Genomic DNA, 16,517 nt, shown 5'->3' on the forward strand with positions numbered 1-16,517 from the left:
TGCATTCTCTGTAGGTGTTTTGCCAGATGAAAGTACATTAACCCTCTAATAAGAATTCATCATGTATCTCCAAAATGCCATGAAGCAAACAATTTAGTTAAGCTTAAGTCCCAGGTTTGATAGGCATATAAACAGGAGCCATTACATGTTTTATTTGATTTCACGCCTAAGGGGATTATAGCACTCCATTTAGCTTTTTGGAGGGAAAACAGGAGCTAGCATGCTAATGTGTGCACTTCCCCTGCTGTGTTTTCAAAACCGTGTCCATATGTGCCAACGAGGTGACTCTCTCCAACTTATCTTCTCCCCTCCTCCTCCTCCTCCCCTCCTCCTCCTCTTTCTTTCTTTCTTTCTTTCTTTCTTTCTTTCTTTCTTTCTTTCTTTCTTTCTTTCTTTCTTTCTTTCTTTCTTTCTTTCTTTCTTTCACTCTGAGAGCTTTCGGTGTACCACAGGGTGGGGTTGTCTTCCAGCACCTAATTCTGAGTTTTCCCCGTAGGTGTTCTCCCCACAACAGTGCTTGGACAGGTTCAATCCCCTGACCTTGATGACTGGAGCGAAAAGGTTTACAGATTCAAAGGCAAACCCCCCAGGTACTTTGATCTCCTCACTGAAGTTGGAATGAAGCCCGGCCACTTAACAGAGAGGAAAATAGTATAAAACTAAAGAGTGTATAATAAGAGGGGAGGAAAGAGAGAGAGAGACAGAATGTAAAAGGAGAGAAAGAGAAATGTTAGGGGAAGGAGAAACAGGCCATGTAAGAGAAACAGAGAAAGTAGAAATAGATTGGAAGAGAGAGAGGGAAAGCGAGAGAGAAAGGGAGATATGAATTGTCAGGAGCACCATTATTAATACTTCATAAAGAATTGTATTGAAAATTCTCAGTGAAGCGAGGAACGACGCTCTGGTTTTGTTTGATGGGTGCGCAATGTTTGGTGTGCATTGAAAAGAAGCTGATTACGCTGCTAGCACCTCTCCCTCTAATGAGACACCTGTAATCGGGAGAGCTAGTAAGCACACGAAAAGATGACAAGGAACGACAGAGAGAGCGAGAAAGTGAGCAAGGAAGAGCCATTACCATGTTGAATCCCCAGTCAGCAGATCCCAATGCGTCTCGAAGGACCAAACTATATGGATCATCTCATTATACCTACCAGCCATCCCTGTAAATGATGATTTGAAGCCTATTTGTTTTCTGTCTCCAAAGTGCTGTGTTGCATGTTTGCCCCGGCTAGCTCTGCAAACAGGGATTCATTAATGTATTACATTAACCTGGTCTCCCGGGGATGGATGACATAACACACATCTCCCCACAGCTCAGCACCTCTTCGATTGGGCCAGCCGGTTTCATTTTCTTATGGCTCAGTCGATTACCTCATTTGGCCTGACTTCTGAAGGTCACGGGCCATGCATAAGCAGATTTTACTGTTATGTAAGAGAGAGCTACGGCACCTTTTCAAATCTCTTTTCAAATCAAATCAAATCAAATTGTATTAGTCACATGCGCCGAATACCTTACAGTGAAATGCTTACTTACGAGCCCCTAACCGACAGTGCAGTTTTAAAAAATACGGATAAAAATAAGAGATTAAAGTAACAAGTAATTAAAGAGGAGCAGTAAAATATAACAATATATACAGGGGGGTGCCGGTACAGAGTCAATGTGCGGGGCACCGGTTAGTTGAGGTACTATGTACATGTAGGTAGAGTTAATTAAAGTGACTATGCATAGATGACAACAGAGAGTAGCAGTGGTGTGGAGAGGGGAGGGGGCAATGTGAATAGTCTGGGTAGCCATTTTTGATCTTGGGCCAGTGTGTGAGGGTGCTTACCTTGGCGTGCCATCAAACAATGTGATGCTAAAACAATAATGCAGCCATAAACATGTGTATGTTGCTCCAGTTGTACAAAGGCTCTATAGAGCTGAGCTTACATACTGTACTGCTTCTTTCTTTGTCCACATGGGCATTCCCTATTCTTAGAAATGCCTTGTCCCCCCCCATCTTCAGTAGAGACGGAAGCTTCAAAAACAGAAACATTTTGAAAGACATCAGATGAACTCCTTGGCATTGACCTCTAACTTGAGAGATGAGGAGAGAGTGAGGTAGATGGAGATAGTCACAGCAGAACCATCATCATTCCCTTGTCATGATCTGAGCCAGTGATAAGGACCAGAGTGTACAGGGGCCAAGTAAATAGAGGGATGATAGATGGAAGGGGAGAGAAGATATGAGTAGATAGCTGGGAAGGAGAAGAGTGACTGTAGTAAAGGGAACAAGGACATGTGAGTAAGAAAAGTTAGAGAAGTGAGAAGTAGACTTTAGGAGCAGGATAGGATAGAAAGTTCTGCAGTATTAACATGGGGCTTAGGTAGGGCTGGTAGGGTTAGTGTAGTGAGAATGTGTCTATGGGGAGTAGAGAGAGATGTAGAAGGAACCCAAGAGGCTGTGGGAACAGGTTCAGGGGGAATAGGTTTTTGATAGAGTGAACACTGAACTGGGTATGCAGGGAATAGAGAAATGGAGTTAACAGGGGGCTAGGTGGGAGGAGGGAGGGGTGTTGGTAGAGTGGAGGAGAGGTAGGGAAGAGGGGGTTGCATTGATACTGATAGTGAAGCCATCTATAATGCATGTGGCTGTCTCCCTGGACAGTTCAGTGTTTTAATGTGAGATGGTGAGCATGGAGGGAGGCCAGGGATAGTCCTGCATGGATGAACACCGGGGGGGACTACTGCTGATCTCTCTTACTCTCTGTTCTCACCCCCCCCCTCTCTTTTACTTCTATTCCCACTACCCCCCTTTTCTATCGATCTTCTGCCATTTCTCTCTCTCTCCCTCCATCTCCTCCTCCCTCCTCTCTCTCTCAGCGGGTTGTTCAGTCTGAACCACAACTCAGGCCAGTTGATTATCAGAGAGGGGGCCCCTGTGCCGGTGGGTTCCTACAGCCTCGAGGTGCGTGTCTCCGACAAGACCTGGCCCGACGTGACCTCCACTGCAGAGGTCGTCGTCAGGGAGCTGGACGAGGAGGCGGTCCAGAACGCTGGCTCTTTGCGCCTGTCCAGTGAGTGTTTTGCACCCTTAGTGTATCAGCCAATATTCTCACTTTTCACTCTTTTTCGTGGTCACTGACCACAGCCATAAGGAGCTAATGCTGTCATAATGTTTCCATAGTAACCGTGTCACGTGTGATGACATGCATGCCAGAGTGCTGTGTGGCAGGCTTTCTTGTATCTAATAGGTCCCTACGGTCGAGGTTCATATCACCCCCAGACACCAGCTGAGCATTTACATACATCCGACTGATCTGTTCTATCATTACCTGTAGAACATTGGGCAGGGGAGTGCTTTGCAAGGAGCATTCCACTTTGTAGTGTGTTGAACTACAAAATGATGAACTGAGTGTCCTGACCATTCAATCCCACCATCCTGTTGGGCAGACATCACAGTGGAACAGTTCTTCAGCAGTGCACCGGGTCAGGAGAGTTCTTTCTCCCGCCTGGGTCGTCTCCTCTCCGAGCTTCTCCAGACCGACCGGGACAACGTCCACGTCTTCTCTGTCGCCAACGGCAACCGCCAGGGTGAGCGCGAGATCAACGTGTGGTTCGCCGCCCACGGCTCGCCGTACTTCAAGGCCGAGAAACTCCACGGCAATGTGATGGCGCATAAAGCGAAGGTAAAGATGGGATACACAAGTCTCTCGTATAAGAGTCTGAATACGCATAAAGCTTCACACTAGACAACGTTACAAACATTCACACTATCTCACACACAGTGATGCACTACTAAAAAGAAACCCATATTTAAAATCTCACACACACTTAAACACACAAACACACTGACACCCTGTTCAACAACATGCATATTTTATAACTCACACACATTTAAACTCTCACACACACTTAATCACACACGCACAGCGGCGGTGTGTGTAAATTTTTCATATCCATTTAAGGCATGAGATAGCAGCTGGTGACCAAAGCTTGTGCCGGGGGAACAGAAAGGGAGAGAGATGGATGGAGAGAAAAAGAGGGATGACAGGAGAGAACGTCTGAGTCTTTATAAAGTCTTCACTCGTCCATAAATCCTAAACTGTTTTTTTTTTTGTGAGTGTTGCGCTGCCCAGAAGCAGTTGTTTATACACTGAGTGTGTGTCACTGACAGTTTTACTGCTGCCTGTTAAGCTCGGAGGGAGCTGGTGAGCTGCTTTTAAGCCATTGGAGTCAGATTGAGTCAGAATGAATTCATCCAGAGACATCACCTGGCTGTAAATTAAGACTATGAAAGACTGATATGAGGATGATATGAAGGCTGATTCAAACCAATTTGATTTCGCTGACAGGCAGTAGACTGACTCTCTCTTTTTCTCCCCCCTCCTCTCTCAGTTTGAAGCAGCACTGGGTGTGTCTCTCTCCCAGGTGGGTATAGACGAGTGTCCCTACACAGACTGCAGTCAGTCAGGCGGCTGCAGCAGTGACGTCACCTTCAGCCTCACCCCCACTGCTCTCAGCTCCGGGAACACCTCCCTGGTGTCTGTCTCCGCCTCCTCTGAGGCACGCTGCGGCTGCAGGGCCAGAGAGAGCCTGCACCAGGCCTGCTCCTCCTACCCCCACAACCCCTGCCTCAACGGAGGCACCTGTCAGGACAGCGAGCTGGGATACAGGTATAACGGCCAAAGACAGTTGGAGCCAATAGCTCTCGCTAGTTAGCATTAGCTGTTAGAAATAAAACGTTCGCAATGTTTCTCCCCTGCCGTTCAGGTGCAAGTGTCCTCCCATGTTTGACGGGCCTGAGTGCCAGCAGACCAAGCACACCTTCCGCGGCCAGGGTTACGCCTGGTTCCCTCCCATCAGGCCTTGCTTTCAGAGCCACATCTCATTAGAGTTCATAACCGAGTCAGCCAATGGGCTGCTGCTCTACAACGGCCCTCTAGGCCCCGCCCAGGCCGGAGAGCAGGAGGACTACATCGCTCTGGGTAAGAACAGACAGCCTACATGTAGGCCCTGATCAGAAACAACCACACCCTAGTCCATCTCACTTACTCCTACTTCCTACTTTCAATGTGTCTGGAAATGGATAGGTAACCAATATGGGGATCGACTGGCAACCAGCACTCTTGATCAAACCCCTAGTGGAGGTGACATAGTCATATCCTCATAAGCCTGCGTTATATTCAGGTCCCTATAAGCCATGTGGCTTTTATGTCAAGTCATGTCCCCCCTAATCCTAATGTCACATCCCAGTGGTCCTATATGTCCCTAAAAGATTTGTCCAGTTTGGCCTTTAGAAAGGCCTTACATAATCTGTTTGGTAGCCCCGTCGCATTAATTTATGTAATTATCGAGCCTGCTCCGGGGATAGCAAATCGAACATGGCTGCTGAATTGATTGCAGCGAAGCATTTTTCACTGGTTCTGCTCAACTGAGTAGCAGTGTAGAACACAGAGGTTGGTCAGGTCACACACCATGTAGTCATACACACTTTCACACGCATACTGTTAATGCAACATTAAGGCGACTTATCAATGTAACTCTGTATATTGGTGAGTCAGACAGTTTCAAGCGCTTGATGGCTAGATTGGCTTGTTTCCAAGAATGTGTTTGTGAAAATGGCTAGATTGATTGATGGAGAGTCAGAATGTGTTTCCACTGTTTTGTGATCTCAAGCCTCAAAGTGATTATCTCTCCTCATCCCTGTTTCCTGTCTCTCTTCCAGAATTGAGGAATGGCGTTCCGACCCTCAGCATCAGCCATGGATCAGGAACACTGACGCTGCAGCTCCCAACGAGATCCACCATCACGGACCGCCGATGGCACCGCCTGGACATCATCAGTGACGGAAAGGTCCAGACATATTCCCAGAATGGTTGGGAGGAGGGAATGGTTGGGGATTGGGGAATAGCCGAAGGGGGAATCCTCATTGCGATGCTTACATTATGAGCTGAGCTAGGACCTGACTGTGAATGTGACGGTGGTGCTATATGATGTGTTTAATCCAGGCAGTTCAACTGATCCTAGACCAGTGTTCGGGGGCAGTGGTGAATGAGGTGGAGGGTCTAGTGGTGGAGGTGCTGGAGACAGATCAGTCTGGCTGCAAGGCTTCTGGAGAGACCCCTGGCAACCTGAGGTAAGAGGAGACAACTGTAGACCACTAGACTATTATAGACCACTGAAGACCACTACTGACCACCCATATTATGCACAAGCTAACACTAGCTGGGTTTCCATCCAATTGGCGACAGATTTTCATGTGAATATTCTAAAATCATCTAAATAAAAACGGATGACGTAGTGCACATAAAATACATTTTGCAGTCAAATTCCCACGTAATGAATACAAAAAGTGAAATGGGTTTCAATCGTATTTTAAACTCTACTGATGGTTTTCTCTCAAAACAAATGTTTTGTTAAATAGCGAGTGTGCCCACTCTGATATTGGCACGTGCTCTCTAGCCAATAGCACTATCTGCACGCTGTTGACTACAGAGCACATATAGCCTACATGATGAGATTATTATTATGGACTAAAGAGCGAGAACATTTTTATTTGTCAAATGGCAGCCAAGCATCGATCATGCACTTTCACCACCCTGTGAAGTTCATTATAACTTATTTCATCTGTAGCCTAATAAATTGCATGCTTTCTCGACGAGTCATAGTGGGAGGACCACACTACATGTCATCGCGTGACTCCAACTTTACTTCTATATAATGGTTATTATATCAATATTTGTGCATTAAAGCGTTTTTATCGACATTTCCCGTATAATTAATTTTACCGACACAAAAAGCATATATTATTTTTGTCGACATTTGGTAAGTTTGCCGAAAAATGTTCTATTTCCATCAGGCCTGTCATGACATTTTTGATCCAACATGTACTATGCTGCGTAAGAATGTTGGATGGAAACCAACCTTTATCACCCTCTCCTCCCCATCTCCCAGGTTCCTGAATGTGAACCAGCCTCTCCAGCTGGGCGGGGTGAAGGAAGCCTCCACTCACAGACGCTACAAAGCTTTCACTGGCTGCCTCAGGAACCTGGTGGTCGATAGCAAGGTAACCTCTCTCTTCCCCCCCTCCCTTGCTTTCTCTTTCTTTCGTTCTTTCTCTCCCTCTGCGTTAAAGTCACACCTCCTCCTCTACCTCCACCACCTTTTATTTCCCACTTCTCTAGTAGTTCTATCCTCTTTTCCTCACTGTCACAGTGTTTTCATGCTCCCCATCAGAGTGACAGAGCTGTCTATCCGATCAGACTGATAGTGACAGGTTTATGAACAGAGCTGAGAGGACACGGAGACTGGCAGCTGTATTAATATACCTGGGAAGAAGAGATGCTTTCTTTTAGTCTGTTTACTCTATAGGGTTGTCAATATTCATTTGTTTATGTGAGTGGGTTTTTCCTACAGTGTTTTGAGAGGCAGTGTATGTGTCTTCCAGATGGGAGAGTGTTAGCTTCTCTGTCTCTTTTACGACTTCTCTCTGCAACGTGTGTGTGTGTGTGTGCGTGCGTGCGTGTGTGCATGCGTGTCAATCTCTTTGTGTGTGTGTGTGTGTGTGTGTGTGTGTGTGTGTGTGTGTGTGTGTGTGTGTGTGTGTGTGTGTGTGTGTGTGTGTGTGTGTGTGTGTGTGTGTGTGCTTGCGTGCGTGCGTGCGTGCGTGCGTGCGTGTGTGCGTGTGTGTGTGTCAATCTCTTTGTGTGTGTCTTCTGTTGGCACTGGCTGAGAGTGCCGGGGGAGAGAGTTGGACAGACGGTCGTTTGAGCACAGCTTATGAACTGAGGCCGAAAAAACGATTTCAATGTCCAAATAAGAAATAAATTAAAAGAACATCTCCTCCATAAACTATTCCTGAAAGCAGATTAGCTTATGTGGTTTTGCGTCACTGCTGGGAAATATGAATGGGAGGGAACACGAGAATGGAGTGGTGGCCATTTTGGCTCAGACGGTTGACAGTTGACCATATACAGTCCTGTTTGACTGTATATGTATAATTAGGGGAGAGGAGCACAGCAGGACAGCATGAGTGATGACCATTTTGGATCAGACAGTTGACTGTATACAGCAACAGTAATACCCATTTTGGCTCCGGAAGTTAAACATTTAAAGCCCTATTTGACATGAGGTGTGAAAGGAGAGGATCACAGGGCAGCAATGGCATCCATTTGGGCTCAGACTGTTGACATAAAGCCCCTTTGAAACAGAAATGTTGATAACTGACTCTGAGGGCTCTCTTTATGTTTCTCTATGCTGATATTTAACCTATAATGTACATCTCTCTCTGGAGGTGTATGACCTGGGAATTCCGGGGGAGAACTTGGATAGTTCCCCAGGCTGTGGCCTGACAGACGGGGTGTGTGTGACAGCAAGTGGACCCTCCTGTGGCGTCCATGGAACCTGCCTGGGCGAGTGGGCCTCCTTCAGCTGTGACTGTCACCCCGGGTACAGCGGGCACAAGTGTGACAAAGGTAGTTGACTTTTCTGGTGGACTGGTTCTTCTTCACAGCAATATTTTGGTGTGTGAATGTGTGTGAGAGGGAGTATTAACCATATCGCCTCTCTCCCCTGTAGCTCTACCAGAGTGGTCCTTCGTCAGGGACAGTATGCTACGCTACCAGCTGAGGGGGGGGGGTAGCCCCCGTCGTACACACATCCAGCTCATGCTCCGCACGCGCTCCTCCTCTGGCACCCTGCTCTCCATGACGTCCCGCGATGCCAACGAGTACATCATCGTGGAGGTCAGTGCCCTGCTGTAACATCACTCACAGGATCCAATTTAGTCAATTGGGAAATGAAAAGTGGCTACATTTGCTGATGTCCTCTCGCCGCTCTCTCAGATCGTAGACGGCCACCTGTCGGTGCGTGCCAACCTGGGCGACGGTGCCCACTCCCTCCGCCTGGCCAGCCAGCGAGTCGACGGGGGCCAGTGGGTCCTCGCCAGCTTGCATCGTCATGACAACCTCTTCACGCTGCGCCTGGAGCAGGGCGGTGGCTCGCGGGAGGTCAGGGCCTGGCTGGGGAACAGGCGGGAGATTGTAGTGCACCCTTCCAGTGTGCTGCTGGGAAATGGACCAACCCCAGGACAATCTGCTGACTTCCAGGGTAAGACTGTCTCCTCTTCTGTCCTTTCCATGTTTTCTCTACTGATTCTCTCTTCTTTCTCCTCTGTCTCCTCTTTGTCTCAATCTATTCTCCTGTTTTCCTCTCTCATTTCATCCTCTCTTCTCATCATTTCACCTCATCCTGTCTCTACTCCTCCCCTCCTCTCCACTGTAATGAGCTCCTCTCTCCTTGTCTCTCCCTGGGTGAGTCTGCCCTCTAGCTCTCAGTGTGGGTATCTTTGGTTGGGTCAAAAAGCCACAGGTCCATGTCAAGGAGTGACTGATCATTCTGTCGTCATTTTGTTCAATCTTATTTACTCAATCTTTCCCTTTTTTCCCTCTATTTTACTTTACCAAGGTAAATACATTTCTTAGAAATAGCAATTACAGAAAACAGTTATCTCTGATTATCTTTAATTATCTCTGATTATCTTTTGTCCTATTAGTATTTGTCAGTCATTAAGTCTCTCTCCCTCTCTCTCTCTCTCTCTCTCTCGCAGGCTGCTTGCGGGATGTGAGGCTGAACGGCCAATCCCTCCCTCTGGATGGTCAGAGTACAGAGTTCAGTACAGTGTTGGAGCGGAGGGGGGTGACCTCAGGCTGTCACTCAGACGCCTGCAGTGCCAAGCCCTGCCGCAACCCCCTTTACTGTGTGGACCTGTGGAGGAAACACCAGTGCAGGTGTGTGAGGCTGGCTACACACACACACACACACACAATTAAACACAGACAAGCACTCTCTCACACACACACACACACAATCTTACACATGCTAAGGACACACAGACATAGTTAAGAACAAACCTGTTCTCCGTCCTCTCCCAGGTGTCCAGGTGGGCAGGTGACGGTGACAGACGAGACATCAGGCCACCACCGCTGTGTACCCTCCCCCTGTGGACCCTCGGCCTGCCGTAACAGGGGCACCTGCCACGCCCTGACCCCCGATAGCTGGCAGTGCCGTTGCCCCGAGGGGTTCAGAGGTCAGCGTTGTGAGGTGGGCCAGATGAAAGCCCACCGTATGGCCGCCCTCAGCCCGGGCTCCATCCTGGTCATCAGCATGTGTCTGCTCGTCTTCTTCGGTAAATATGGACGACTACAACCCTCTCTTCACATGACCTTTCACCCTTCATATAGTGAGTTGTTTTAACGGAACGTTGAGCGTGCTTAAAATAGAGTAGCCATTATAATGCTGTCCATTAGCAGCATTGATAAACACTATATAGATAGATGTGTAATTACAGTTGAAGTCGGAAGTTTACATACACTTATGTTGGAGTCATTAAAACTCGTTTTTCAAACACTCCACAAATTTCTTGTTAACAAGCTATAGTTTTGGCAAGTCGGTTAGGACATCTAGTCATTTTTCCAACAATTGTTTACAGACAGATTATTTCACTTATTATTCACTGTATCACAATTCCAGTGGGTCAGAAGTTTACATACACTAAGTTGACTGTGCCTTTAAACAGCTTGGAAAATTCCAGAAAATGATGTCATGGCTTTAGCAGCTTTTGATAGGCTAATTGACATCATTTGAATCAATTGGAGGTGTACCTGTGGATGTATTTCAAGGCCTACCTCCAAACTCAGTGCCTCTTTGCTTGACATCATGGGAAAATCAAAAGAAATCAGCCAAGACCTCATAAAAAATTGTAGGCCAACCTCAAGTCTGGTTCATCCTTGGGAGCAATTTCCAAATGCCTGAAGGTACCACGTTCATCTGTACAAACAATAGTACGCAAGTATAAACACCATGGGACCACGCAGCCGTCATACCGCTCAGGAAGGAGACGCGTTCTGTCTCCTAGAGATGAATGTACTTTGGTGCGAAAAGTGCAAATCAATCCCAGAACAACAGCAAAGGACCTTGTGAAGATGCTGGAGGAAACAGGTACAAAAGTATCTATATCCACAGTAAAACGAGTCCTACATCGACATAACCTGAAAGGCCGCTCAGCAAGGAAGAAGCCACTGCTCCAAAACCTCCATAAAAAAAGCCAGACTACGGTTTGCAACTGCACATGGGGACAAAGATCGTATTTTTTGGAGAAATGTCCTCTGGTCTGATGAAACAAAAATAGAACTGTTTGGCCATAATGACCATCGTTATGTTTGGAGGAAAAAGGGTGAGGCTTGCAAGCCGAAGAACACCATCCCAACCTTGAAGCACGGGGGTGGCAGCATCAAGAGGGTGCTTTGCTGCAGGAGGGACTGGTGCACTTCACAAAATAGATGGCATCATGAGGATGGAAAAGTATGTGGATATATTGAAGCAACATCTCAAGACATCAGTCAGGAAGTTAAAGCTTGGTCGCAAATGGGTCTTCCAAATGAACAATGACCCCAAGCATACTTCCAAAGTTGTGGCAAAATGGCTTAAGGAAACAAAGTCAAGGTATTGAAGTGGCCATCACAAAGCCCTGACCTCAATCCTATAGAACATCTGTGGGCAGAACTGAAAAAGTGTGTGCGAGCAAGGAGGCCTACAAACCAGACTCAATTACACCAGCTCTGTCAGGAGGAATGGGCCAAAATTCACCCAACTTATTGTGGGAAGCTTGTGGAAGGCTACCCAAAACGTTTGACCCAAGTTAAACAATTTAAAGGCAATGCTACCAAATACTAATTGAGTGTATGTAAACTTCTGACCCACTGGGAATGTGATGAAAGAAATAAAAGCTGAAATAAATCATTCTCTCTACTATTATTCTGACATTTCACATTCTTAAAATAAAGTTGTGATCCTAACTGACCTAAGACAGGGGGTTTTACTAGGATTAAATGTCAGGAATTGTGAAAAACGGAGTTTAAATGTATTTGGTTAAGGTGTATGTAAACTTCCGACTTCAACTGTAGATGTATGTAGAAATGAGGGCAGGGGAAATAGACTAGAGACTAGAGGGCCGTTCAGTGACATGTGACAGGTAGCGAGGTTTGTATGAGCCTCTGACGGGTACGGCTGTGTGATGTCAGACTGGCAGTGCCTCCGAGGGCCCCACTGCCAACGCTGACGGCCCTGATACACGACGTAGAGAGATCATAGCCCCATGCCAGGGAAAGGAGAGGGGGATGAGAAGACTAACATAAACATCTGAGTGCTAAAACTAGAAATGTCAAGCAAGATGAGGAAAAGGGTGTAGTAGCTGCAGTGGTGAATGTCTAAAAAAGTGATATATTATGGTTAGACTTGCAGGGAGAGTGAGGAGGGGAAATTGAGAGAGATGGCATGAAGGGAGAGGGGAAAAGAGAGTGTAGGATTGCCTGAGGGACAGCGGATGGCCAACAGAAGACAAGAGGTGAACGTGAAAAGGACAGGTTTTGCTTAATCTCTTTCCCTTCCACACTCAGATGCATGTAGAGTACAGTAGTGTTATCTCTCATTCTCTTCCATCCACTATAATGACTGAACTGTTGCCTTTCTCTGTGTCCTGTAGCTGTGCTGGTAGCTGTGACAGTGTGGAACCAGAAGGGCAGTCGTAGTAAGTTCCAGAAGAGGGGCGTGTACCACATCCCTGCAGAACACCAGAGCTGGGAGGACATCAGAGAGAACATCCTCAACTACAACGAGGAGGGAGGAGGAGAGCAGGACCAGGTACACACACACACACACACACACACACACACACACACACACACACACACACACACACACACACACACACACACACACACACACACACACAGGTCAGACATTGCAGCACAGTGAAATGACCTACGTCGCTGTTCATTGAGATCAATTTCTAAATTGACCACTAGATGGTACCATTTACTTATTTTTCATACTTATGTTTTTAATTTGATGCCATTTCATCCCTCCAGAATGCCTATGACATCACAGAGCTGAAGAGGCCCCTGTGTTCCAGCCTGTCCCAGTCCTCATCCTGCACCACCGCTCCCCTGATCAAGTCCTCCCAGGGCTCCCAGGAGGAGGTGCACCCTGCTGGCTCAGCCTGCAGCTCAGGGACCCCCTACCTCCACATCCCCCACCACCACCACCGCCATCATCACCACGCTAGCAATGCTAACTATACGAATGATAGTAATGATGCTCATGCTAGCTCCGTGGGCCACTGCCCCATGGACTTCAAGAGCTACGTGGCGCGCATCATCTGGGAGGCCGACAACGACAGTCAGGAGTTCCCGCCGGACAGCTATCACGTCTGGAGCATCGAGGGCGCCGGGTCCCCGGTCGGTAGCCTCAGCTCGCTGGGTTCTGCTATCTCCCACGATACAGCAGAGGAAGAGGAGGGAGCAGCCTTCAGCTTCGACCGGCTATCCCACTGGGGGGACAAGTTTGAGGCTCTAAGCGAAATGTACGAGCGACCGGCGCTGGCGCTGACATACAGGGACGTTTTGAGTTACAGCCAGAGTCAGAGGAGCCACAGTCAGGACAACCTGCCACACCCTTTTTAGGGTACTCATAAACCACAACCCATCATACACTGCAACATTGACTGACTTAGTACCTGCTAGTGATTGTGTATGGTGTGTCAATGCTGGTTGGTTGTAAGGGAAACAAAGCACACAGAAAATTGGCTCCTGTTATTTTTTCTTCATGTTGACAGGTTTGCTGAAGCTTTATGTGGTGGAAGAGGGATTACAAGTCTTAGTGAGATGAATTTATTTATTCCATTTTATTTCTCACGGTGAAGTGTTGAAACTGTATTTATTTTAGCTCTGAAATGATGTTGAACCAACAGGGACAATGTTGTTCTTCTACATTATAAAGACTTTGAACTTAATATGTCAAATGTATATGTTACCGGAACCCATTTATTTTGTATTATAACGTTTTTGTTTCAGACATCCTATTGGATTAAGACAGTCATGCCAAGGAAACGGGCAAATGTAGAAGCTCTGATTTGTTCCTTTACGACATTCTATCCTGTGAGAATATATATGGACAGCATTTTTGCCCTACACAGGGCGAGTTCACCTTCTTCAGTTGAGCAGGAGGTAGATATGATCTCTAGGAGGAATCTTATATAACTAAGGAAAATTGATTAGACGAAGAAAGCAGTCAATCGTGTTGTTTATTCCTTGATATGTGTAAGTTATCAGTTCTCATATGCAAGAGATTCTAGAGCCTCTAGACTATTGTCAAATACTTTCCCTTTCAATCACGGTCTAATTGCACTAGTGGATGATTCTCAGTCTTGATTGCAGAATCCATTTACCCAAAAATAAGTACAAACCTTAAAATGCTTAGAACGGTAAAAGCATTGTTGATATGCCTGGTGAGAAAGCTTCACTTGGCGTCAATTATGTGTATTATAGAATATAGTGATGGGTTTCAGATAGGAAATATTTTTATACTCCAATATAGATATAATGAACCCAGCCCTTGTGGTGCACTGTGTTGATGTGTCTTACAAGGAGGTGCTCCTTTCTTCTGTTTCTAGCTCTATGTTGGTTCAGAGATGGTGTTGTGTGATGCCAATCATTTCTGAAACTTCCTGGCCTATCGTCTCGGAAACAAGAGGGCAAGATGACCCCACAGTGTCCTGACAACGTCTGATGAATGTATTGTGCTAAAGGAGCCAGGAAATACAGGGAGGGGTTGGTTGGGGAGGAATAGTTGTGAGTAGTCAAAGAAAAGTCGAACAGTACAATCATAGAAACTCCATTGCCGACAATTATTTTACAAATGATCTGATTGAAATGGATCTATGTTTGTTGCCGTAGCTGGACAGAAACTCCCCAAAACTAGCTCTCCAAAATGTCTTCACTTTACAATTTTGTTCTTGATAATTCCTATGTATAGCTGTATAAACAAATATCTCGTTTTTTCCATGGCTGTAAAGTTACTGTGACGCACAGTGGGGACAAAGTGAGAACCAGGAACACCTCACTAACAAACACACTGATAAAATCCCTTCTGGCTACTGTCTCCACATTGTCTCCACATTACTGGTGGTGCCTTTTGTACGCTGGTGTTTGGTCCAATTATCGACTGCACCCTTACATTTTTTCCCCCATATAACTTAACTGCAGTTGCTATGTTTGCATATATTAACCTAAAACTATAGATACAATGGATACATGTGGTTGCAGCCGTTCAGTGATTTTGATCAGGACACACATGGACTCCGGAACTCACAAACCCAGTAAGGCTTCACTCCTCGCAGCCCAACATCCCTACTTACTGTATTCAGGACTCAAGGTCCTTGTCCCCATGTTATTATGTATAAATAATGTACATATCTACGTTTTATAGCAAGCTAACGTCAGATATTCTTTTTGTATATTACTTTTATTAAAAATAGCTTTTCTTCAAGGCATTGCATTTGGTTTTGTTACTTTCTTTGTCCAATGTATGGATGGCTGTAACTCCATCTCTATTATATAGACACCGTTACTGAACCATGACCCAGGCTTTATTAGGACATAGCGCTGTATGAGTGAAGGTACAACAACAGTGGTTAAAGGGATGACAAATATGGCCAAGATTATTCTTAATATAGGGACATACTGCCCTCTTGTGGTGAAATGTGCAGCTCCTAAAGGCACAGTGAGGCAGTTTCAGATCTTTACATGAAATACATGAAAAATAATGTATTTGGTCAAATGATATTATGTTCAATTTGTTATAGTTTCTCTCAAGAATTTTTTTAATATTTCTACTGTAGATGTGTCATAGATAATATGGGCTATTTGTACGTGGAGATGGTAGCACGTGTACGTTAAGTTGGAAAATGAAAGAAACTTGTCATAAAAGTGAAGGACTCGTTATGCAGTTGGGTTGGGGGTGGGGGGTGAGAGTCTCTTTGTCAGGGTTGGTTTAAGAGGGATGGGTGGGGGGTTATGATAACGCTGGCATATAGAGGTGGGGGCTATGCGTTCCCAGGCCAACACAATAACCTCTCACAAACGAGACTTGGGAAGGGGGAGGGGGGAGAGAGAGCGGCCCATGGCTGCCTTGCTGTCCCACTGTCTGCCTCCTAGACTACCCCCTCAAACACACACACACACACACACTGGCCTCACGGTAGAGACATGCATCCTCACACACAGACCCCCAAGCGGAGCTGACTGACCAGGGGCCACTGTCACTGTTCAGTCCTTTCAGGGTGGGGGACATTAGGGGGACTAGAGATAGGACTGGGGCAATTTTCTTAAAGGCCCAGTTCAGTCAAAAATGTAATTTTCCTGTGTTTAATATACAGTACAGTATATTTCCACACTATGAGGTTAGAATAATACTGTGAAATTGTGAAAATGATGATGCCCTTTTAGTGTAAGAGCTGTTTGAAATGTCTGCCTGAAATTTCAGCCTGTTTTGGTGGGATGGAGTTTTGGCCTGCCTGGTGACATCACGAGGCGGTGGATTAGTTAATAGACCCAAAAGAAAGAGTTCAAAACCTCTCTGCCAATAACAGCTAGTTTTCCCCTTCCCACTCAGACCACTCCCACAGTCCGAGCAAAAT

The 16,517-nt window shown here is 46.2% G+C and overlaps 1 protein-coding gene across 1 annotated transcript in view; it reads left to right on the forward strand.

Annotated features, from left to right (window-relative positions):
- The window catches only part of LOC106580611 (neural-cadherin), a 119,980-nt gene extending 104,609 nt beyond the window's left edge, over positions 1–15,371 (forward strand). The window contains exons 20-34 of the mRNA XM_045702620.1: positions 497–590; positions 2,864–3,057; positions 3,434–3,669; positions 4,379–4,656; positions 4,754–4,968; positions 5,709–5,836; positions 5,992–6,119; positions 6,938–7,049; positions 8,277–8,457; positions 8,561–8,727; positions 8,827–9,091; positions 9,591–9,771; positions 9,916–10,169; positions 12,525–12,682; positions 12,910–15,371. Of these exons, the coding sequence (XP_045558576.1) occupies positions 497–590; positions 2,864–3,057; positions 3,434–3,669; positions 4,379–4,656; positions 4,754–4,968; positions 5,709–5,836; positions 5,992–6,119; positions 6,938–7,049; positions 8,277–8,457; positions 8,561–8,727; positions 8,827–9,091; positions 9,591–9,771; positions 9,916–10,169; positions 12,525–12,682; positions 12,910–13,503 (3,185 nt within the window). The 3' untranslated portion in view covers positions 13,504–15,371. The remainder of the gene's footprint in view (positions 1–496; positions 591–2,863; positions 3,058–3,433; positions 3,670–4,378; positions 4,657–4,753; positions 4,969–5,708; positions 5,837–5,991; positions 6,120–6,937; positions 7,050–8,276; positions 8,458–8,560; positions 8,728–8,826; positions 9,092–9,590; positions 9,772–9,915; positions 10,170–12,524; positions 12,683–12,909) is intronic.
- The last annotated feature ends 1,146 nt before the right edge of the window (positions 15,372–16,517 follow it).

This window comes from Salmo salar, chromosome ssa02 (genome assembly GCF_905237065.1).
Source record: "Salmo salar chromosome ssa02, Ssal_v3.1, whole genome shotgun sequence".
NCBI lineage: Eukaryota > Metazoa > Chordata > Actinopteri > Salmoniformes > Salmonidae > Salmo > Salmo salar.